At 42.9% G+C, this 25,906-nt stretch overlaps 1 protein-coding gene across 1 annotated transcript in view; it reads left to right on the forward strand.

Moving 5' to 3' along the window:
* LOC124740834 (NGFI-A-binding protein homolog) overlaps positions 1–25,906 on the forward strand; it is a 422,236-nt gene that overhangs the window by 243,451 nt on the left and 152,879 nt on the right. The window contains exon 3 of the mRNA XM_047248635.1: positions 19,372–19,509. Coding sequence (XP_047104591.1) covers positions 19,372–19,509 — 138 coding nt within the window. The remainder of the gene's footprint in view (positions 1–19,371; positions 19,510–25,906) is intronic.

A 25,906-nucleotide genomic window follows, 5' to 3' on the forward strand; every position in this document is an offset into this window, starting at 1 on the left:
AAAGAAACTGGTATAGGCATGCCTATTCAAATACAGAGACATGTAAACAGGCAAAATACGGCGATGCGGTCGGCAACGCCTATATAAGACAACAAATGTCTGGCGCAGTTGTTTGATCTGTTACTGCTACTACAGTCACAGGTTATCAATATTTAAGTGAGTTTGAACGTGTGTTATAGTCGGCGCACGAGCGATGGAACACAGCATCTCTCAGGTAGCGATGAAATGGGGATTTTCCCGTACGACCATTTCACGAGTGTACCGTGAATATCAGGAATCAGGTAAAACATCAAATCCTCGACATCGCTGTGACCAGAAAAGGATCCTGCAAGAATGGGACCTTCGACGACTGAAGAGAATAGTTCAACGTGACAGAAGTGCAAGCCTTACGCAAATTGATGCAGATTTCAATAAAGGCCATCAGCCAGTGTCAACCATTCAACGGAACATCATCGATATGGGCTTTCGGAACCGAAGACCCACTCGTGTACGCTTGATGACTGCACGACACAAAGCTTTTCGCCTCGCCTGGGCTGGTCAACACCAACATTGGACTGTTGATGACTGGGAACATGTTGTCTGGTCGAACGAGTCTCGTTTCAGATTGTATCGAGCGGATGGACGTGTACGGGTATGGAGACAATCTCACGAATCCATGGATCCTGCATGTCAGCAGGGGACTGTTCAAGCTGGTGGAGGCTCTGTAATGGTGTGGGGCGTATGTAGTTGGAATGATATGGAACCCCTTGATACGTCTAGATACGGCTCTGACAGGTGACACGTACTTATGCATTCTGTATCATCATCTGCATCCATTCGTGTCCACTGTGCGTTTCTACGGGCTTGGTAAATTCCAGCAAGACAATTAGACACCCCACACGTCCACAGAATTGCTGCAGAGTGTCTCCAGGAACACTCATCTGAGTTTAAACACTTCCACTGGCCACCAAACTCCCCAAACACGAACATTATTGAGCATATCTGTGATGTCTTGCAAGGTCGTGTGCAGATCTCCACGCTGTCGTACTCTTACGGATTTATGGACAGCTCTGCAGGGTTCATGGTGTCAGTTCCCTCCAGCTCTACTTCAGACATCAGTCCAGTCCGTGACACGTCGTGTTGCGGCACCTCTGCGTGCTCACGGGGGCCCCGCATGATATTAGGCAGGTGAACCAGTTTCTTTGACTCTTGAGTGTAAATATCCGTATGTAAGTAAATAATGTTATCCCTAATAATAGAAAAGTTTATATTTTTTACATAGAATTACGAGGCGATGGTAGTCACCTATCTCCAGAAGCTATGTACATCGGTTCGTTGATGCACTCACACAATTCAACGTTCGTAAATATTACAAAGTTCGACCTTTACCTTTTGGCTTCTTGTGTTTCCTTGTGTCGCCATTTCTTTCACAGTTATTCTCATGTTAGTTGCAATGGAGGCGATTCGGACTCCATGCTGTTAAGTATTCTTGACTTAAAGTTACTTCATATAGTATTAGGTGATAAATAAATCGACAGACATTCGTGTATTTTATACTGTATATTTGCATGTGGTTTGTACACCTCACACTTTTCAGAACAAAGCAAGAGACAACCACGAAGAAGAGAGTACAAAACATGATTGTAAAACTTCACTTTCTCTCTAACATCGATTCTCTGGCAACTTCAGTGGCTATACTGTCGCAGTTACGCTTCTTCAGTAAATACATATTTCCTTTCACAAATTTTTAGAATGATCGCCTTTATTCTTTACAAAAAATTATATGACATACTGACTAAAATCGGTATCGTTTTGTAGCACCCCGTATATATAGAGAAAGAAGAAGAAAGAAGATTTTAAAAGACATATGTTAGCTGTAAAAAGCTCGTGGTGTTAACGAATGTCTCTACACGTACTAATGAATTTGAAAATACAACCCTGAAACAAATTTGTTACGTACATAAATCACTAGGAATGAGCACTGACGATATCATTCTGAAGACGTGTACCTGTAAACAATCAAAATATGAATTATTACGTAACTTTATGTTTTCGAGGTGTCTAATTACAGTTTTATGAGTATCGGGACAAATCGTAATAGTTCTAAAAGAGCAACATCAAAAAGTAACGAAAAATTTCGGCAGGAATCGACGCCGTAACACGTTAAGAGTCGGCCGAGCTGCAGTAACTAGGAGCCGACGCAGGAAGGGTGTATAAATTGCGAACACATCGGCGCGCCGGCAGCGTCGACATCAAAGCACCGGTGTGACCTTGGTAGTCGAGGAGCATTTGTCGCAGTCGTGAATGGGAGCCAGGTGAGTTATGCAGCGCAGCCCGCCACTAATGGACGCGGGGACACGGCCGAACACGTGCTCGTTGCCGGGCGTGCCCCTCGGCAGCCGCTGAGTTACTGCCGGTGCGGGCGGCGGGGAATACATCTGCAAATCTGTCAGCGGACGCCGCGGAAACATTCTAGTGCTTTCGGACTCCCTGGAACAAAAAAAGTCTTGTAACGGACCAGAATTCAGTTTACGAGCTTCCGTGTGTAACGCTCTTTTCAACAGTGGTATCGAGACTCCCTTCACGTTCTGACTGAAAGCTTCGTTGTACATGCGGAATGCAAAGGTCCAGTCCCAATCCTCCAAACAGCTGTTCTCTGCCATGGTGCGCCATTAACCCTAAGCCGGCGTAGCGGAGTCTGTGGAACTCGAGGGAAGCACAAAATTCGCGTGACGTCCGCCTCGGTAACTCAGCGGTTGCGCGGCAGGTTGATAAGCGAAGGGGACCGGGTTCGATTCACTGCCGAGTCGAAGATATTTCTTCGCTCGAGGACGGGATATTCTATTGCCCCTACATTCGTATCGTCATAACCGGCATTACTATGGAGCTGGCTGCTTGGGCATGCCCCAAAAGACACTAAATTGGAAAGAAAAAATGTTATAACTTTCGCAGTCATTGGTCACTGTACACTGCCTTCCTATGGCAGCGAGACAGGTCGCGTGCAGAGGCGACTACAGTCGGTTATGAACTCAAGCAGTGTAAAGAACGAACTCCTGGTCCCTGGGTATCCACGACGCAGTTAGTATAATATTTTCAGTTTAGTGAATATGGCCGTGAAAAAAAAAACCTCGAAGATACGGATCCTAAGTTAGAGGAATGTTTACAAAGATGGATTGACTGTTTATACCAAGACGGGGATCCCGAGTGCGTCACCATCGAAAATGCTATTCCAAGTGATCACGAAACAGCAAGGAAACTTTCTGCGATGACTCTGACGAAGATAAGGTGCAGGTTACTGAAAGTGAAGACGAAAATTGTGTGTTGAATGGAAATCTACAAGACTCTCACACATTGTCTCTAAAATGGTTCAAATGGCTCTGAGCACTATGGGACTTAACATCTGAGGTCATCAGTCCCCTAGAACTTAGAACTACTTAAACCTAACTAACCTAATGACATCACACAAATCCATGCCCGAGGCAGGATTCGAACCTGCGACCGTAGCGGTCGCGCGGTTCCAGACTGAAGCGCCTGGAACCGCTCGGCCACACCGGCCGGCCATTGTCTCTATTTATTTCCGTGCTCGCACCGTTGTCAATATTTTATACTTTTCCTACAGAAGTAAATGTATGCTATTTTCTTATAGTTTGGACCTGACCAAATTTTCATTCGATAAAAAAACTATTTGTCAGTTTTTTTTAAATAGGTACAACAGAAATTCTATGTTTATTTTTGTAATATCTTTAGTTTTAGATATTTTCACTTTAGTTATTTTCTAAATTGGTTGTAGACAGAAAAGTTTGTTTCCTTATATGTCTTTGATTCCGTATAGTCCCATAATAACGACAGAAAAATCATTAACAGATACGATACACTTTTTTGTTTTGGAGCTCCCAGAACTCCGCAAGGCATTTAGTGTTAGAATTTCCGACCACGCTGATTAAGGGTTAACTTGTACACTACCCTGTAGGCGGGAAGAGTTTTCAACTGAAAAAGAAATAGTGCTTTCCCAGCTGAAAACGTACGAACGAATTAGCATTTAATGACGTATTTTCCCTTTTTTCGGGCTATTAGTCTTGTGCCTAGTTTGATGTATTCCTCCACGATTTACCCTCCTCTGCCAACCTCTTCATTTCATAGCAGCTCTTGCACCCTACGTCCTCAATTATTTGTTAATTATTTATTCCAATCTTTGTCTTCGCTTACAGCTCCCTCTACCACGAAGGAAATTACTGACGGATATCTTGAAAGACATCCTGTCACCCCGTCCCTTCTTCTCGTCTGTGTTCTTCATGTTCTTTTCCCCGCTGATTTCACGGCAAATTTTCATTTCTTATTTTATCTGTCCACCTTATTTTCGATATGTTCCTATAGCACTGCTTTTCAAACTGTACTCCGCGAAGCTCTGGGGGTTCCGGGAAACTTATGTGCCTCGTATTGTAACATTTTAAAAAAATACACAAAAAACAACAATATGAAATTAACGCTTCTAGGAAAATAAAAATATATTATAACCGCTAAACATAGACTGCAGATACCCATTTGGATAGTCGGTAGGCATGCGACACCGGCAGTAATTTCATCTTGTTGGGATTGTTCAAAATGGTTCAAATGGCTCTGAGCACTATGGGACTCAACATCTGAGGTCATCAGTCGCCTAGAACTTAGAACTACTTAAACCTAACTAACCTAAGGACATCACACACATCCATGCTCGAGGCAGGATTCGAACCTGCGACCGTAGCAGTCGCGCGGTTCCGGACTGAAGAGCCTAGAACCGCTCGGCCATCACGGCCGGCTCTTGGGATTGTTAATTTAATTTAAATTGTTATGTAGGCACTGTTTTTCGAGTGCAAAATTTATGTTTTTCCTGATTTACTCCATGTATATTTATTTACTGTTCAACTTTTAACTTTTTAACAGCATTATCAGTTCACAGTCAAAGATGATGTTTACTCTTTGTCCGTGCCCCACTCTAGATGAGTAACATCTTTTCCAGTATTGTTTACAAATATTGTAACTTCTTTGACGACAATAGTCATTTAAAGTCGGATGACGGCCTTCTAAGCCGCAAAGGAGTTAACTCAAAAAATTAGTCCTGCACAACAAGCACAATACTGTGTTTTTCACTTATAATTATGCTGTTCTATCAAAAAGCGGCGGAAGAATCAGCGAACATGATTATAATATGTTTTCCGCCGTAACATTGATGTCGCATCGATCCCTCTTTTAGAAAAGTGGAAACTTGATCATTTTTCTGTAAAATTAAATTAACCTGTATTTCAACTGAATAAACGAAATGGAAAAATCTTTTTCAAAAGAAAAAATACGCAAACAGGTATTCTGTGTGATATGCAAGTTGAATACTTCTGGTCGGATACTATTGCCTTCGACCGACACATCACAACTATATTTTTCCATATTGTGATCACTTATTAAGCGAACGCAATGCTTATGACAGGCATTGTACGAGTGGTGACAGAATTCCCATATAGTTGCAAAAAATGTCTCCTCGACATTATCAACCCAGCATACAATAAACACTGTTAATTCTTGTTCACCTGATATTTATATGCCTTCAGGCGCTACTCTGGGTAGTGAAAGAGTCCGTTAAGAGTTTAGAATATTTGTAGCTAACATTACGGAATTCTAAATGCGGCATTCTAATTATTATACAAGAAAACAAATATATTGCGTAGTTCTCACAACTATTTATTTAAAATGTCACGGATTTCGGGTTACAAGCTCGTTTTGTAGTGTTAGTGTATGAGATATGTTGTTCTTGTCTCCTGGCGTATAATCAAAGTAAGAATTTACAACCATCAAAGAATTATGCTAATTCGGAACAATTGAAAAAAGAATTTAAATGATTATTCAAGTGGAATTAAGTAGATTAGGGGTTCAGTATAAAATTCTCACTTTACAGTATTGTCAGTAAGGTCCTGTTTACTATTCAACAGACAATTAAAGTAGCTTCAGTAATCTTCAAAGCATTTAAACATGGATTTTTGGTTTAAGTTATACAACTCAACATCACAGGGTAAGTGGGGGAAGGGAATAAATCAAACAGGGTTTCCTTTAGGTATTGTGGCAATATCTACTAGTGGTGGCAAATCCGTTTGTCGTTCAGGTGCTATTGAATCTGTCTACAGCTAAACGAATAAAAAGTTAGACATTGTGCCAGTCCACCGTTCGCTAAAATTCTGTAATTTATGTTATTTTTAATTTATATTGGTTATTGGAAATTGAAGTTAATCGAAGCAGGGCAGATCTCTTGTTGCCGCTTTGCGTTTGAGGATCATGCATTTTTCAGCAAGTGGGCGAAATGGAATACTGCTATAAATATACCTTACGGTGTGTAGTAGTATCTTGCTGCTCCAATTCGAATTTTTATCCTATATGCTAACATCTTTCCTCAAGAAGATAGTCTCACTTAAATGAAATTCCATGAAAAGAATTAGACACAAGCAAATGTTTATTAGTCATAATTTCATGCATTTTATTGTAAGTTATCATTTTATGTTTTCATAGATAATATATTTGGAGTCAGCTAGTTTTACTAATAGGTTGCTTTCTGCTGCGGTGATGTCTTAAGTGACGACGAAATCCATAGGTCTAACAGAACAATATAAACTGTGACCTAGTTTCAAATTTGGTTTGCAATGATTTGGGAAAATAAATGAGTAAGTTGCATTTCGAGCACAGCACCACTCGAGTATATTCCAGTGCTCTCACCTAAGTTCATGGCAGGTAATTTAGTAATAATAATATCAGTAATTACGAGATCTGCTCTCATAAAGCGTATGTTTGAGAAATGGTTTGGACCGTATCCATATGGAATCAGCGCGCAGGATAATGCTATCGGTCTGGTATACCTGTTAAGTCTGAGCGGAGCTTTAATAATTATTGCTCAACTGACAAAACTAATAATTATTTATTATTTCCCCGTCACCGCTTCAAAAACAAGTGAAACACGTAATCAGTTGAGCCACACGTGTATAATTTACAGATAGCGTATACGACCTTTCCTCCTTAACCAACGCGAGGTTACATCATGGCAAAACTTCTGGAAAGCACCCTGAAATAAAGCGGGAGATCACAAGGGGAAAAATATAATTATATTATTAATATACCGCAACCGCTGCCTTCACATTACACTGAAGGAAAAAACCCGCATTATCAAAAAATAATTAATGTAGAATAATGAAATTTCGAGAATACATTTGTCTAGGTAACATATTAAAGTGATTAACATTGCAAGATTACAGATTAATGTAGGTGTGAGACAAGCTGTTGCAAATACGAAATGCTGATACATAAATAACCGGTGTAACCGTCACAACGTTGAATGCAAGCATGCAAACGTTACGCAACGCGTTTTACAGGTGCTGGATGTCACTTTGTGGATTGGGGTTCCATGCCTTTTGCACTTGGTCGCTCAATGCAGGGACGGTTAATGCTGTTTGTGAATGACGCTGGAGTTGTCGTCCGTTAACGTCTCATGTGTACTCGACTGGAGACAGAACTGGTGATCGAGCAGGCAAGGCGACATATCCACACTCAGCATGTTGGGTTACGACAGCGATATGTGGGAGAGCGCTGTGCTGTTGGATAACACCTCCCGGAATGGTGTTCACGAGTGGTAACAGAACAGGTCGACTCACCAAACTGACGAACAAATTTGCGGTCAGGGTGCATGGGATAGTCACGAGAATGCTCCAGCTGTCATACTAAATCGCACCCCAGACCATAACTCCAGATGTAGGTCAAGTGTGTCTAGCATGCAGACAGATTGGTTGAAGGCTCTCGGCTGGTCTCCTTCTAACCAACACATGGCCACCACTGGCACCGAGGCAGAACCAGCTTTCATCAGAAAATACAACTGATTCCCACTCTGCCCTCCCCCCCCCCCCCCCCCAATGAGGTCTAATTTCTAACAGATCGAGGGAAAATATTACAAATTGTGGTTTGAAAAGCGTTATTTTCAAAGTAAATTTCCTTCTACGCAAGATGAACTATGTGCGAAAATTTACGATGAATTTCTTAAATCCCAGCACGTTTGACTCTCATTTAGAAATCAACTCTTTGATAACAAGCCATTTAGAAAAATTTCGAGCCCATAAGATCAGAGATTTATGTTGTATTAAACATTTTACTGGCACATTTGTGTGATGTATCTTAAAGTGCAAACGCGCAAAAAAGATCAACATTATATGTGAAAGCTTAGCTTCTCTTGTAGCTTATTAATCTTCGTGACAAATATTATATATGAAAGCTTTGATTGTCCTGTAGCAACACTATGAATATTTATTTAAACCATTAACTTTTACTGTTTGTGTTTTTGCCCTAATTAACAGTAATGTTGCTGTTGGCTGACTACATCGCGTATCCTATGTTCTGAATATTGGCTGTCATCAGCTTGCTAGATCACGTGACATGAGCTATGACTGATTACAAAAGCGCATCGCAATGTCCATTTCAATGCTTCGGAAAGTAATATGCGGTGTTTGGTGAAATTCGAATTTGTACTTTCGTAATACGAAAATATGCAACGTATATGTTGCTGCACAACAAAGAACTTTCCAAAACGTGTTTGTTTTCCCTGAGTTTCGTTTTCTAAAGTGCCGGGAAATTCTTAGCCACTGTATAAAACCATAACCATTCAAATGACTGATACATTTTACAGTTCCGAGGGAAGATATACTGTCACTTAACACGGAAAAAGTTTATTTTCACCCAGGAGAAAGTGTTTTTCACCCAGGAGAAAGTGTTTTTCACCCGGGAGAAAGTGTATTTTTAACCTGGAGATCCGGGAAAAATCAGGGAGTTTTTTTTCCTTGTCCACGTATACACCCTGTATTAATCAGATTGCATGCGTATAAAGTATCGGCTCAGTTGTGTGACTTGATTCGTGATTTCCTCTCAGAGAGGTCACGGTTCGTAGTGATAGACGGTAAATCAATGAGTAGAACAAAGTGGTTCCACAAGGTAGTGTCATAGGACCTCTGCTGTTCCTGATTTACATGAATTATCTGGGCGATAATCCGAGTAGCCCCCTTAGATTGTTTGACACTGTCATCTACTGTCTAGTAAAATCATCAGACGATCAAATCCAATTACAAAATGATCTAGAGAGAATTTCCGTATGTTGCGAGAAGTGGCAATTGGCACTAAACAAAGAAAAGTGCGAGGTCAACCACATGGGTACCAGAAGAAATCCGATAAATTTTGGGTATACGATAAATCGCACAAATCTAAGGGCTGTCAATTCGACTAAATACCTAGGAATTACAATTATGAGCAACTTAAATTGGAATGACCACATAGATAATATTGTGGGGAAGGCGAAACAAAGACTGCGCTTTGTTGGCAGAACACTTAAAAGATGCGACAATCCCACTTAAGAGACAGCCTACATTACACTTGTTTGTCCTCTGCTGGAATATTGCTGCTCGGTATGGGGTCCTTACCAGGTAGGATTGACGGAGGACATGGTAAAAAGTGCAAAGAAGGGCAGCTCGTTTCGTGTTATCGCGCAGTAGGTGTGAGAGTATCACTGATACGATACTCGAGTTGGGGTGGCAGTCACTGAAACAAAGGCGGTTTTCTTTGCAGCGAGATCTATTTACGAAATTTCAATCGCTAACTTTTTCTCCCGAATGCGAAAATATTTTGTTGACACCCACCTACGTAGGGAGAAATGATTATCATAATAAAATAAGAGAAATCAGAGCTCGAACGGAAAGATGTCATCATCATCATCATCATCATCATCATCATCAGCCAATTCAATCATTAAATGATGTGGCCTCTTCGAGTCGTGGATTCAGGTAGGCTTTCAGCAGTCTTCTCCAAGTGGGACGGTCTTGGGCAGTTCTCTGCCAGGTGTTACCAGCGATCTTCTTGATGTCTTTGTCCCATCTGTCTGGTGGTCTTCCTCTAGGCCTCCGGTGCTCTCTCGGACTCCACTCCAGTACTAGCTTCGTCCATCAGTTGTCTTTTCCTCTTGCGACGTGGCCAGCCCACTGCCATTTCAAGGAACCTACTGTCTCTAAGATGTCATTAACCTTCGTCACAGACCGGATGTCATCTGCCCTTTTCCTGTCCTTTCTTTTATAGCCCAGCATTGATCTCTCCATGGCTCTCTGTGCTGTCCTAAGTTTCCCTTTTGGAAATGAGTTCAGTGTCCATGTCTCGCAGCCATACGTCATTACAGGAAGAATGCATTGATCAAATACTGATTTCTTCAAATTTACTGGCATTTTTGATCTGAATACTTCTGAATTCTTCCCAAATGCTTGCCAGTCAAGCTTGATGCGTCGATAGATTTCTGGCCTTATGTCTCCCTTCATATTTATAATCTGGCCAAGGTAGACATATTCACTGACCTCTTCTAGTAGACTGTCATTGACTTTCACATCTTCAGCTGGGACCCATTTGTTGGACATTACTTTTGTTTTGGAAAGGTTCATGTTCAAGCCAACCAGCTGACATTCCGATGCAAGATCTGTAACTAAGTTTTGGAGCTCTGCGAAGTCTTTGGCCAGTAAGGCAATATCATCAGCAAATCTCAAGTTGATAAGCCTCCTTCCATTAACTCTAATTCCCTTACCTCCCCGCCGGCCGAAGTGGCCGTGCGGTTAAAGGCGCTGCAGTCTGGAACCGCAAGACCGCTACGGTCGCAGGTTCGAATCCTGCCTCGGACATGGATGTTTGTGATGTCCTTAGGTTAGTTAGGTTTAACTAGTTCTAAGTTCTAGGGGACTAATGACCTCAGCAGTTGAGTCCCATAGTGCTCAGAGCCATTTGAACCTTACCTCCCCAGCTCAGCTTTGACATAGCCATTTCCAATACAGCAGAGAACAGTTTTGGGGAGATGGGATCGCCTTGCTTGACACCCCTCATGATGCGAACTTCTTTAGTTGATTCGCCAATGTTAACATAAGCTGAAGAATTCTCGTAGATTTTCCTGAGCGCTTCAGTGTATGCTGCTCCCACTCCTTGCTCACTCAAAGCTTGGAGGACAGCTACATGGCTAACGGAGTCAAATGCCTTTTCAAAGTCAACAAAGGCAATGCAGAGAGGCAGTTGGTATTCATACGGAAAGATGTAGGTGTTCCTTTTTCCCACGCGCCATTCGAGAGTGGAATGGTAGAGAAGTAGTATGAAAATGGTTCAATAAACCCTCTGCCAGGTACTTAATTGTGAATTGCAGAGTAACCATGTATATGTAGATGTAGAGGTCTCGCCTGACACCACTGAAGTCTCAAATGGCGGTGGTTCGTGGTCGGTGGAAGGCACGCTACAGGGTGTCTGGCACGGAGCTGTCCTTGAAGTAATCGATTTCTAACAGTTCGTTGTGTCACTGGTGCCAACTGCTGCTCGAATTGCTGCTGCAGATGCAGTGTGATGTGCCAGAGCCAGACGCCGTACACGATGATCTTCCCTCTCGGTAGTGCCACGTGGCCGTTCGGAGCCCGGTCTTCCTACGACCGTACATTCTCGTGACCACCGCCGCCTGCAGTCATGCGAAGTGGCTAAATTCCTGCCAAGTCTTTCTGCAACAACGCAGAAGTAACAGCCAGCTTTCGTCGCCCTATTACACGACTTCGTTCTATCTCAGTGAAGTATTGATAATGGCCTTTTTGTCACCTTAAAAGCATTCTTGACTAACATCAACTCACCACGTCCAGTCTCAAAGATAAGTAACACTCGCAACATTACAGCGTATATTTAAAGCAAATCTGATTTGCATCCTCATAGTGGCGCTTCTAGCGCCACTCTTATGCGATTGATGTGAAATTTGAATAGACATCATTTTTCATGTGTAGAAGCAGGCCTACCAACTGCTGTTTCTACATCTACATCCATACTCCGCAAGCCACCTCATGGTGTGTACCTTGAGTACCTCTATCGGTTCTCCCTTCTATTCCAGTGTCGTATTGTTCGTGGAAAGAAGGATTGTCGGTATGCCTCTGTGTGGGCTCTAATCTCTCTGATTTTATCCTCATCGTCTCTTCGCGAGATATATGTAGGAGAGAGCAATATACTGCTTGACTCCTCGGTGAAGGTATGTTCTCGAAACTTCAACAAAAGCCCGTACCGAGCTACTGAGCGTCTCTCCTGTAGAGTCTTCCACTGGAGTTTATCTATCGTCTCCGTAACGCTTTCGCGATTACTAAATGATCTTGTAACGAAGCGCACTGCTCTCCGTTGGATCTTCTCTATCTCTTCTATCAACCCTAGGTACGGATCCCACACTGCTGAGCAGTATTCAAGCAGTGGGCGAACAAGCGTACTGTAACCTACTTCCTTTGTTTTCGGATTGCATTTCCTTAGGATTCTTCCCATGAATCTCAGTCTGGCATCTGCTTTACCGACGATAATTTTATATGATCATTCCATTTTAAATCACTCCTAATGCGTACTCCCAGATAATTTATGGAATTAACTGCTACAAGTTGCTGACCTGCTATATTGTAGCTAAATGATATGGGATCATTCTTTCTATGTATCCGCAGCACATTACACTTGTCTACATTGAGATACAATTGCCATTCCCTGCACCATGCGCCAATTCGCTGCAGATCCTCCTGCATTTCAGTACAATTTTCCATTGTTACAACCTCTCGATATACCACAGCATCATGCGCAAAAAACCTCAGTGAACTTCCGATGTCATCCACAAGGTCATTTATGTATATTGTGAATAGCAACGGTCCTACGACACTCCCCTGCGGCACACCTGAAATCACTTTTACTTCGGAAGACTTCTCTCCATTGAGAATGACATACAGCGTTCTGTTATCAAGGAACTCTTCAATCCAATTACACAATTGGTCTGATAGTCCATATGCTCTTACTTTGTTCATTAAACGACTGTGGGGAACTGTATCTAACGCCTTGCGGAAGTCAAGAAACACGGCGTCTACCTGGGAACCCGTGTCTATGGCCCTCTGAGTCTCGTGGACGAATAGCGCGAGCTGGGTTTCACACGATCGTCTTTTTCGAAACAAAATATTAAGCACCGTACAAGGTTTGAACTCAGATCCTTTTGCTTAGCAGCCACACACCTTAACCATTACGCTAACGCAGCTCGTTATGTTTATGTCGCACAACTCCTTAGCAATGCGATTTTTTTCCGTCAGTGTGTTTTTGTAGCAAATGAATTACAGCCAATGTTTCTCTACCCACGTTTTTCCACTTTCTGTTACGTGAGTGAACGTGTTGTGGCGGTAATCCGCTTCTAAAGTAAACAGCGTGTAAACAGAAGAAAGGGAACGGGTGTCAGGCAGCGAGACTGGGGTGTGACAAGGTGGTGATGAATCGAGACCGCGAGCAACTGACCAGGGGCGGCATGTGTTTACGGGACAGGAATAACGCGGCACGTGCTCGCCGCACCCCAGCAACTGGCAGTCAGGGTCGGGGGGAGGGGGGGGGGGAAGGGGGGGCGCTGCTCCCGGAAGCTGTGGAGCAGCCGCTACCAAGCGACCGACTCCCTGCGTCGTCTCTTTAGGAAATGAAAAAGTCCCAGCGAAAGTTCCAGGTTCCAGTCATGTTTCGGCCATCGTTGTGGACTATACAGTGCGACTTGTCGATGTATGTGGAAGATCAACAGATAATGCTGAGAGAAATCGGAAAAGTGTGAGAATTTTTTCATGTAAAATGGTGTTTACTGAGGTATCATTACTTCTCGGTAGATCACAAACGACAAATGAGAAGAACATCACTAATTCATATGTATCGCAGGGTCTTCAGGAAGTAAGCTACTCACGTCGCCCCACGCATGGACGATGCTGATCGGGAAGGAAGGCCATCGGCTTCTACCACAGTCGCCAATGTCCAGGCAAACTCTTCAACAAGAAAAAAGAACATCTGGAGGAAAAAATTTTCGAACGAGAAGATCATTCAGTGGCTCTCGAATGGTTCTGTGATGAAAGAGCGGATTTCTACCGTCGAGAAATTCAATACTTGCTAAATAAGTATTTGTGCCACTGTTAAAAGTATAGTACAGCATTCAACGAAAGTTATCTGGCCTTTCATAATAATGTGTAACTTCCTTTTTGAAATTCCCTCGTTCATCTTTTAACCGAAGCTTGTTGGTCACAAAATGCGCGAAAATTTTGTTTTTTGCATTTATTTCAGTTTCAGGCCACAGTCTTCAAGTCTGAGCAAACAGTTTAAGTGACAGCAAAGATGTTCTTCAGTTCCAACATGCCTCTTCGTGAAGTTGGTATGTGGTACTTAAAATTTTACATTATGACTGTACCATATCTATGTATGTTTGCTCGATGTGAATGAAAAAAATGTTTGTACCTAGGTTTTGAATGTTGAAATGTGTGTGAAATCTTATGGGACTTAGCTGTTAAGGTCATCAGTCCCTAAGCTTACACACTACTTAACCTAAATTATCCTAAGGACAAACACACACACCCAAGCCAGAGGGAGGACTCGAACCTACGCCGGGACCAGCTGCACAGTCCATGACTGCAGCGCCTTAGACCGCTCGGCTAATACCGCGCGGCTAGGTTTTGAAGATTGACATCATAAATCGAAATTAGTTACCTGGTCTAAAATATTTTGTTCCGTAACTGGAATAAATATGAAAAACATTTCTCGCATCACTGTGAATTTTGGTGTGGCTATGTAGCAACACGTGAAAAAGTTTCAGTAGTGAGCCAAAGTGAAAGAGGGTCGTAGTTTAGTAAACAGCGTGCTTTCTCTGGGCTTGGCTGGCAGTGCCACTGCCGGCCTTCAGTAGCAACCAGAGTGTACTGCATTATGAACCGAGAATTTCCCGTGTGGCAGCTTCTTCCAACATCGGCTCTGGGCTACCTCCTCTGGCCACTGACGGTTTCCGAAGATGTTTCGTGCAAATAAATAGCTTTGACGTGAATTATAGACTGAACTGTTGGCGAAACGAAGAAAGCGAAAATGAATTTTCGCCCGAGAATAGTCCCTACTTTCTGCTGACATTTCCATAAGAATCTAAAAGTTGCCCAGTATCACCGTGAATTATTGTGTGTTATTAAGTACATTGCCTGTCAAAAATGTGAATTACCCACAAGGCATAGTCCGATGTCAATGTAACTTTGTACACGTTAAATCCATCGGCTGATACAGGCTATAAATAAAGTTACAATTCCGTGTGACAGGTATGACGTCCATCAGAGTGCTTTGGTATTGTTTATGTTTAGAGTTGTTACCAGGCCAGGTAGGTTATATAACTGGCGCCGGTAGCGTCAGGTGTTGATTGATTACTTTTGAAGGACACGGAGATAGCGCGAACGCGTGTGAGAGAGCATCATCAGCACCTCTCAGAGTTTGTAAGTGGTCTCATTGTGGATCTCCGTTTGGCCAGCTAGTCGAATAGTATAATATTGAGATTTGTGGGACATTCGGATGTGACTGTGACCCAATGCTGGATTGTATTGGAACGTAAAGGCAGACATATACGTCGCCAAGTTTACGGTCGACCATCTCGGATCACCAAAAATGAGGGTCGCCGTATTGTGTTCCAACCAAATCGTAACCCTTCACATCTGTGCCTGCCATCTGAGAACAAGTAATGTATTCCATGTAATATTCTGTGTCATCCTGCACCATTGATCAGAGACTGGCAGCAGCCAGACTAAGGATTATAGTCCCAACTGTCGGCTGTCGTCAGCATCACAACATAAACCGGGAAATGTGGACTGCTAATCGACAGCGTCGCATAGTGTTCAGCAATAAATCGCGGTTCTGCACTGTCCCAGATGACCATCATCTGCGAGAACTGCGGCGTCTTGGGAAGAGGTCCCATTCTTCAAACGTCTTGAAGAGGCACAACGATGTTACTCCTGGCGATTTGATGTGGGGAGCCATGAAGTGTGACATCCGATCACGGCTGGTAGTGCCTGGAGGAACTCTGATGGCACAACAGTATGTCACAGACTTCCTGTCTCCTCATGTGTTACATCTCAAGCGACAATATAATGATGCATTTTTCAATGGACCAATGCTCGTCCACACTTGACACGTGTCTGTGAACTGCCTGAGTGATGTTAAGGTACTCCAATTGTCAGCAAGATCCCCAGATTATGTCCCCGGTAGGCCATGTGTGGAAGAAGCTCGGATATAAACACCGTCCTAATGTCAGTGACCAATATATCAAGGACCAGTTACTACAGTTGTGGACCAGCTTGCCTCAGGAGAGGATACAAGGGCTTTATGGCACCCTGCCGAACCTAGTCAGTGCCGGCATCCAGGCCAGAGAGGTTGCAACGTCCTAAGGGGAGCATACTGGCAAGTTCTTTGCAGATTTGACTCGATACTGTGTTCACTGTAATCGTTTCCTTTCCCTTCTCTGTCTCCTTCACTTTTTATCAGGTAGTGTATATCTTTGAGTGAACGTTAGACAGAAAACTGAAAACTATGAAAGAGAAACAACTGAAAGCGATGGCGAAACAAAGTCGATGGCATTACATTACTTAATAAGTTATTTGTAAAAAAAAAAAAAAAAAGTATTGTATGACAGGAGTAAATCTAATGATTGTCTCTAACTAGAAGTCTGTAAATGTATGTGTATGCGAATAAGCTTATTTCAAATTGGCCTATACTTGTAAATATTTTGACATGTAAAAAGAGATCTACAGATGAATAAAGCTACTACTACTACTACTACTACTACTACTAAGTCGACAAAACTGACCCTTATGTTAGGTGGTCTGAAGCTCGCTGCGTGCGTGAACAGCTGGAAGTAAAACAGTCGAATTGCACGCTGTCTGCGAATCCAGTGTGATGTGTGAGGTGTCTGGCCGGCCGAAGTGGCCGTGCGGTTAAAGGCGCTGCAGTCTGGAACCGCAAGACCGCTACGGTCGCAGATTCGAATCCTGCCTCGGGCATGGATGTTTGTGATGTCCTTAGGTTAGTTAGGTTTAACTAGTTCTAAGTTCTAGGGGACTAATGACCTCAGCAGTTGAGTCCCATAGTGCTCAGAACCATTTTTTTGAGGTGTCTGTACTTGTAGCGTCAAATTTAGCGAGAGTGTTTACTTACTCCAATGAGGCAAGCCGTAATTCTGGCAGTCACCACAAAGTAATAACCGTGGTAGAAGCTACGGTAACTTGGCACAATTGCAAAGAGTGTCATAAACGACGTGCGATACCTAACTGGTCAAGTTACCGTTAAACGTTCGATACCCTAGCACTGGTAAGTACCGTAGTAAATGACAAAGTCTAGCTTCCTACAGTAAGAAGAGAGGATTTTTATTTTTCTTATTCATCACTCATGGCATTCCTTCTACGGGGAATGTTAGGCAATGTCGAAACTGGCAGTCTTAAGCCACTTCATTGTAAAATTTTACAGTTTTAATGTAAGAGATGTTTAGAAGGTAAATGATGTTTGTGATGAGATGATGGTGCTGTGATGCACATTCTCTTTCTTATGAGCATGAAATGAAGGGACTTCTGGTGCAGACAATAAGTAACTGTGGGTATGGATTGGGATGCGGGGAATGTTGGGGGATGTTCATGTGGGGAGGAACTGACGGATTGGATGTGGGTATTAGAAGACGAATGGGCTGTCTACTGATCAATGAAAGTGTGAGCTGGAGTCTTAATTTGTGAGGCTAGGTTATGGTTGGAATAAAGGATGGATTTCATTGACCAGTTCGTGATTCGCAAATGAGAAGACAATTGAAACTACGTTGGGTGAAGATCCAGAGTTTCGAGATGAACGGAAGTTGGAATGTGTTGGTAGAGGTACTACCGCGGACGATATTTCTCAAAGGATACTGGAGACTTAAGGGGTTCCGGAACGCCCTATACTTGCAATGTTAAAATAACGCTTATAAATTACATCTTTCCTCACAAAGTATTTGAGGTAGGAAGTTGAACTTTTTACAGATTATTTATTGGAATATGGGCTACAACTTAACACAGGGATTTTACAAAATTTTAGTTCAGTTATTAAAGATGATTTTTTTCAATTGTAATGAAAATTCACAACATTTTTTTGCAATTTTTTATTTATATATTAAAAAATATACCGTTTTTTGGAAAAAGGCTGTGTTAAATTATGCAGAAGGTACTGTGTAACATTTACTGAATGTTTGAAACAAATATGTTTGGAAGATCCTTAGAAAACATGTAATTAGTATGAGAAAATAAAAGTTTTGGGAATCGAGCGACAAAGATTGGATTAACTTTTTAGTGCATTCCAGGTCCATAGGATGGATTATCTTCATCCTCTGCAAACTCCTCCTCCAGCTTCCTCTTGTTCCTCCTCCTGTTTACTCTTGCTTGTATTTCTAGACTCTTTACAGCCCTGTCTGCAGCCCGAAGGCGTTCCTTGTCTAAAGCACGCACCGCTCGTTGTTGTGTTCGTAGATTTTGCTACCATTTTCTTCAGTTGCAGTTACTGCAACACTGTTCCAAAAGGTGGTCATGTATGAACACTTATCACATTTCAGTTGTATTTCACTAGCAAGTCCTACGTGCTTTATTATGGAGAGTTTCAGACCAACTTCACTACAATGAATACATCTTACACAGTTTGAAAGAATTCCTTTGAGAACCGACATATCAAATATTTCATTCACATCCGATTCGCCCATAAAACATTCATATTTTTCGCTCATTGAACCAAGCTTCTTCTGTGAAGTATTTTCTTTCCCACTTTGACTGCTATGGGCAGGTGTACTTGAGAGGTTAGGTTCACTCACTTGGTTATCGTCTTTATTGTTTACAGTAATAACACATACCTTTGGCTTTCCAACATTTCTCCTTTTCTTAAAAGCCTTCAGAGGATTTCTAATAACTTTACTTTTACTCATTATTATACTTCAACAAAACAGAGACTCAAGAAACAGAATTAATTACGAATATTTTCGAGATAACGACAGAGTAAATAAACATGAAACAATCGACAATCACACCAGCGATATATATTGAACCATCACAGGTTAGCCACAACACATACTTTATCTCACATCACTAAAATGTACCTGATGAACACGGACGTTAATAATAACACCATTTGACAGCAGTTTAACAGCGCCACAGTGGGTCACGCCCATGTAGAACACATTTCAAAAAAAAATTTAAAAATAGTTGTAGTCTTGGGAATTGAATAAATTATATATCTATTAAAAGGTAATAGTCTGCAGATTCAGAAAACGCAAAAAAGTAAAAATTGAACTTTTCATGATTTTGAGCCTTTCCGGAGCCCCTTAAGGGTATTGGGATTTATATTTACGGTAGATGTTGAAGCATAGATGAGCCGGAGGGAGAATGCAGTGGCCAGACTTTATGTTATTGTGAGGAGAGCGGAAACTGACAATTGGATTGGCTATTGTCCGGAAGAGGAGGGCGTTGTTTAGTTTGGGCTGACACGCGTGTTTTCCCGTTACAGGAGGCGACGACGTGCAGCAGCTGTGCGACGCGGGCGAGGAGGAGTTCCTGGAGATCATGGCTCTGGTGGGCATGGCGTCCAAGCCGCTGCACGTGCGCCGGCTGCAGAAGGCGCTGCAGGAGTGGCTCTCCAACCCTGGTCAGTATGCGGCCGGCACCGCCGCCTGCTGGTGCTCTTGCTGTGTGGCCCGCTGCTTTCCTAATCCCCCTGGTGCCTCTTGATGAACTGCTACTTGTTGCTGATAACGGCTTCAGCTCTCATTGTTGTTGCCTCCAGCCGGTAACGCACGCTCATCCTGAGGCACACGATATGGACATAGCTGGTTGGAATTCTGGTGGTAGGGAAAAAATTTGTCACCAGCATCTGGCTGCAAAGGGGAAGGGATGTGACGACGTACAGTCGCTGATCATGAGACACTACACTAAGATCGTGGACTAAATTCCAAACACCTACGCAGTGTCTCAGGAACGAGGGCGTGTGACACTGTTGATGCAGATCTAACCATGCGACAGCCTCGGTGCTGTGTACCGGATTCCACACTCTTCCATATCCCTCATCAATATTAACAAAACAAACAAGTACACGTCAGCCACATACACTCAACACGTACCGTTACAACACAGCACTCATATTTCACGCCGGCCGCGGTGGTCTCGCGGTTCTAGGCGCTCAGTCCGGAACCGCGCGACCGCTACGGTCGCAGGTTCGAATCCTGCCTCGGGCATGGATGTGTGTGATGTCCTTAGGTTAGTTAGGTTTAAGTAGTTCTAAGTTCTAGAGGACTGAAGACCACAGATGTTAAGTCCCATAGTGCTCAGAGCCATTTGAACCAATCATATTTCACGAAGAAAAGATGACAACATGCGCCAAGATACAAAATATTTCCAGTTAAGCGCCTGAACCTATTCATCGGCGTCTGCCGCACACAAAAGCCATCCTTGACTTTGCTCCTCGCTTTTTCCCTTGGTTTATTCGATTGAAATATCCCAGACTCGCCGACATTAAGAAAGTTTCAGATATCAAGCTGGATATTTGTACATTATTTCGACGATTAACAAGTCTCTTTGGGCGCCAGTCTTGGGGCTGCCTTCGATCGGTTCTACAACCGGAATGAATCTGTTTCTACGCATATAGTCTGCACCCGGTGTTACTATGCGTGACGTGGATTACTGCGTGCATCACCACCGTTTCCCACTTCTCCTGTTTCATCATTCGCTGTTTGTGCAGGGGCGGAGCGACTGTCAATAGGGCTTCTTAAGAGCTGGAATATGTCTGATTTTAGCATCACGGCCATCTCGCGATATATGTGCAGAAGGAAGGAAATTCATTTTTGATGCTTCTCGGGGCGCAGGCTCTCTGCATTTTACCCATAAACCGCTCAGAAATGCTCAACGACTTTTTGTAGCGTCCGCTATTGGAATTGGGTTAACATCTTTATGTCGTTCTTGTTAAACAAACCCGTCACAAAATGCGGTGATCTTATGTGTTTCTGCTCTATCACAATTAGTAATCCTACCTGTTAAGTGCAGCAGACTGACATGCAATACTCGGGAATCCATCGAACGAAGACCTTTTTCTATGCCGTCTCCTTCTTGAGTCAAGTACATTTCACTAGGATTCGCTCACTGAATTTCACTCTGGCATCCACCTTCCTCATGGGCAGAATTACGTGATCGTTTCACCCTAAATCGCTCCGGGCAGATTCAGCTAGATAGTCGACGGCTATGACTCATTCCACTGATCGATCGCCGATCAAATAATATCGGGACTTTTCGTTCTTTCATGCATACTACATTACGTTGAGTTTTCTTCAGGGTAATGTAGATCTGAGCTGATGAATAATGTAATATTCCAGTGAAGACTAGCTAAGTTTTGGTACCCAGTTAGTGTGTTATACGGTTATACGTACTTGGGAATGCACCAGTCATGGGCGCTCGAAGTACTCCTCGTGGTGTTGAAAGTTGATATGGAGGTGCTATGAGACAGAAGTGAGGATATTATAAGTATTATGGCATAACCTCGACGAAAGTCCTGCAAGGAGGCTCTGTCAGAAGTGAATGAACCAAACAACAGTGTCGCTCGGCGGGTGGTGTTATTCTCTGCTTGCTTGTGGCTTCAGCGCAACCTGCAACCAGTAGCACATCGTAGTAGACATACAGCATAATTGCTTACTTCACGGTAGTTGAGCCCGAAAATTGTTGCTCAAGACGAACGTTGTGGTATAGTGACCCAGTCCTAGTATTTAGAAATAAAGGCACTAAAATAAAAACAAAGCGAAAGCCCGGTTTGGGATAGGATTGGGATGGAATTAAGCTTGTAGTTTCTAAAGGATCCATACCAGCATTAACTCTAATCGATTTACGAAAGCTACGGAAAACCCAAATCTTTATGGCTGTATGAAGTTTATCTTATTTGATTTTAACTTCGTATCCGGGTCCCCTTATTGTCACCACAGTTGTTTTGCCTGTTTGAGTATCGTATTTTCTAAGTCGGAGTTTCGGGCCGCCATTTAAACGAGCCTGGACAACCGCCTAGAAAATCAGAAGCTGCCTGGAATGCTAGACCAGTCCACTGCGTGGATATATTTTTATTTCTTTCTTTTTGTCTTTGGGCAGCAAAGACCACATAGCCAATAGTAGTGATAAAAGTGCCATGCTAACATAATTGCAATTCCCACAGTAGAAAAATAAAAAGATTTCATCGTTTAAACACATTACTCCACATTGAGCCACGTCATTGCACTCGGGAACTGGCAAATGTCATGAGCGGTGTTCGATCCACCATCGTGCAACATTTGCGTGCAGTGGGAAAGGTTCAAAAATCAGGCACGTTGGTGCCGCATGCTCAAAGCCAAAATCACAAAAATCAGAGAGTGTCCAGAGCTGCTTGCTCGTCATCAATTGGCTCTTGAACAACACCGACCATTCCTACCCTGTATCGTTGCTGGTGATGAGAAATGGCGTCTTTATGCTAACATAAGGAAAAGAAAGGAGTGGTTGAGACTGAACAAAGCAGCAATTCCCCGTCCAAAGACCTGCACGCAACCACAAAAGATAATGTTGTGCATCAGGTGGAACAGCGACGGTGTGTTGTACTACGAATTGCTTCTCCGTGGCGTGACCATCACTGCTGACCTTTATTGTCAACAACTGAGACGTATTGCAGGTGCAGTCCAAGAACAACGACCTGGAAGACTGCGTGTAGTGATGCTACTCCACGAAACGTCCGCCCGCATTCTATTAGACTGACAAGAAACTCTATACGGGAGTTGGGTTGGGAAGTTATTCCGCACCCACCTCATTCACTTGATCTTGCGCCCTCATATTTCCACCTTGTTCGCTCTCTATCGAACAACTTACAAGGAATTTGCTTTCCCGTTTGAAAATGCACTCCGAACATTGCACGATCAATTCTCCGCCCCAAAATTACGCGATTTCTACAGTCGCGGAATCGAAAAGTTACCCCAGCGGTGTCAGACAGTTTGAAATAGTGAAGGAGAACATATTATTGATGACTAAAGTCTTTGTTACGTATATCTGTTGTGTAAACGTCTGGGAAGATTCACTACGAAGCAACCTAATACATTTAACCATCGTTGTACATCATAATTGTACATCACCTTTGTGACGAATGCTCAGGCCTGGTGTGGTCGAGAGGAATGTTCGATACGAGTCGTCGGCTTTGTCCAGTGACGTAATGTTAATGCTTGCATATATTCACAGGTTCCTTGTTAGTTGGCGAAGCCAAAGAATTTGAAAGAAAAAAAGACTTTGTGATGGCGGATTGTTCTGTAGCTTAGTCCGAGGTATAGATTTTGTTGGAAGATGACAGTTTGGTTGTGATTTGGCGAAGTCAACGAATGTGAAACGAAATAAATCTGGTTGTGCTAACAGACTGATCTGTAGCTTATCGCGTCTGAAAAAATCGCCAATCACATCACTTTATAGTTACAATATTGTTGAAGGCGTTTGTCGCACGTTTCCTATGTCACTGGTGAAAGCCGACGACTCGGATTGAACATTTCTCAATATCCGCGTTGGTGCTTATGGATCGTATTGGCGACGTCGGTATGACAGTTTCACGCTCCGGTTTACACCAAGGTTAACAGCCTATTGCAAGGAACAGCTGCTGGTCTGCACGAGATTCGACAGTGTGGAGATTGAAATATTATCGAAATTGATTTCGATGTCGTACAGCGATTAATGGCAGACGTCTATTGAAACTTGGCAGGTGATGCATAATTTATGGACAAATACCCGCATGTGTCTGATCGGTGATAAACAACCAATCAAAAAAGGACTGCTGGTTCGTACGCTGCCACGAAGTGCGGGGCGTATGTTCTCAGCTTCTCTGGCAGCAGTAGCTGATGATGATAGAGCGTGCCTAACAGTTATGTGCGTAATTGAGGATGCTGTTCTTAACTAACTCTACGCGTCTATCATTGTCAGAGTACCGTGAGATGCGTGGGGAGCGCTCTAGAGCGGTTGAAGACTGCAATTTGTTTGCATGATTATGCGCAGAAGCGTGACCAACAAACGTGCAGATCGCTAACACTATACTTAAACATCACCATGTTATCTGCGCTACTAGAGAAAACTGAATATATATGGGTAGTAAGTTGGTAATTTCTGAGCGGGTCGTAGACTTCTCTCCAGTCACTCGTTGACCACTCTCATGTGGCAATAGGAGAAAGTAAAAGAAAAAGCGAAAGTTTTAAATTCCGCGTTTGAGAAATCATTCACGCAGGAGAATCGTACAAACATACCGTCGTTTGTCCGTCGCACAGACTCCCGTGTGGAAGTCATAGTAAGGGGCATCCCTGGCAACTGAAGTTGAAAATAAATAAGTCTCCCAGATCCGGATGGATTCCCAATTAGATTTTACAGACAGTACTCTACGGCTTTGGCCCCTTACTCAGCTTGCATTTGTCGCTATCTCTCGCCCAGTGCAAAGTACCAAGCGCCCAAAAATAGCGCAGGTGACTCTGGGGTACAAGAAGGGTAAACGAACGGACCCGCGAACAGACCAGCATTCTTAACATCAATTTTCTGCAGAATTCTTGAACATATTCTCATTTACAATACAATCAAATACCAGAGACGGAAAGGCTGCTGTCCAGAAATCAGCACAAATTTAGAAAACATCTCTCGTGCAGAACTCAGCTTTCCCTTTTTTGAGAAGATGCCTTGCGAACCAGGGATGAAGGGCAACAGGCTGTGTATGTGTAGATTGGACCATGTCACGATCTATGCGGTAATGTTCAATTACGGAGCCATCGTGTTGTACGAAGTGAACGAGGTACCATTACGGTGACATGTCAGGTAATACCCATCTCTATACGGGTTTCTAGTGTAATATACCATTGCTTGTAACAGGAATAATTAAGCAAGGGGGAATCAGTCTTTGAAAGGTAACTGCACTTCTGCTAAGAGTATCGCAAGGAGCGTCCTCTCTTACAGTATTGCAGAAGTGTTTGGGATCTATACCACACAGGGGATATTGGACGTATACAAAGACGAGCTGCTCGAATGGTCACGAATTTGTCTGAGTCAAAGGAGAGCGTCACGGAAATACTGAAAAATCTAAATTGGCATTCTCTTGACGACAGACGAAAACTATACGGCGAAAGTCTATTAAAAAAAAAAATTCAAGAACCGATGTTCAGCGAAGAATGTAAAGACATTCGTCAGCGCCCTACATATCGTTCCTGTAGAGATCGTGGAGATAAGGTTAGACTAATTACAGCCCGCTCGTAGGCCTTTAAGCAGTCGTTATTCCAGTTCAATAAACGACTGGAAACCCTGACATGTGGTACGTTTCTAAATACGCTCTCCCATGTACTTCACAGTGGTTTACATATTACGTAGATATAAATGCATGTTTGTGAACAAGAACCTCCAACCGTTTGCTCCAATGCCATTGACACACCTTTCCATTGTACTAACTGTACTGTTATCCCACATACATCTCAGTCGACGAGCGCAAAGCTTTAAGGAGGGTATCGTTTGAATGCCTTCGGTAGCGTAAGCTTCCGACTCGAATCCTACTGGACGTGTCTAGGACGTGTTTGCAAGTACTGCAGCTGAGTAGTGTGTTGAAATGACTGGACATTACTCTTCCGAGAGGTTATTTTGCTTAGAGGCGTGCCGAAAGAGCCGCGTAGAACCACATCATTAGTCTTCATGAAGTCATTATATGCTGGTTCCTTTCTACCAATAGGCAAGACTATGTGGCCGTCAAGGGCGGCAAATGGCGGAAAAATTAATTTCAAGTCAAATAGCGAAAAATGGAGCAAATAATTAAATTAAAATTTACATTACAGTTTTAACTGAACTGTTACCTGTTGTAAAATAAGAATAACGGAATATGTAAGAATTCTTTTCTGTGTACGCCTCGAGCGCTGATTGGATACCTTTTTTCATCGAACAATTAGAAATTTAAAATGCGCTAAAACGTAAAAAACCTCATTGACATTTTAAAAAATTGCCTCCTTCAGCTACCCGGGTTGCCAATAGCCGCTATCGATCCCCTTGCA

The sequence above is a fragment of the Schistocerca piceifrons genome, chromosome 1, assembly GCF_021461385.2.
Source record: "Schistocerca piceifrons isolate TAMUIC-IGC-003096 chromosome 1, iqSchPice1.1, whole genome shotgun sequence".
In the NCBI taxonomy this organism is placed as follows: Eukaryota; Metazoa; Arthropoda; class Insecta; order Orthoptera; family Acrididae; genus Schistocerca; species Schistocerca piceifrons.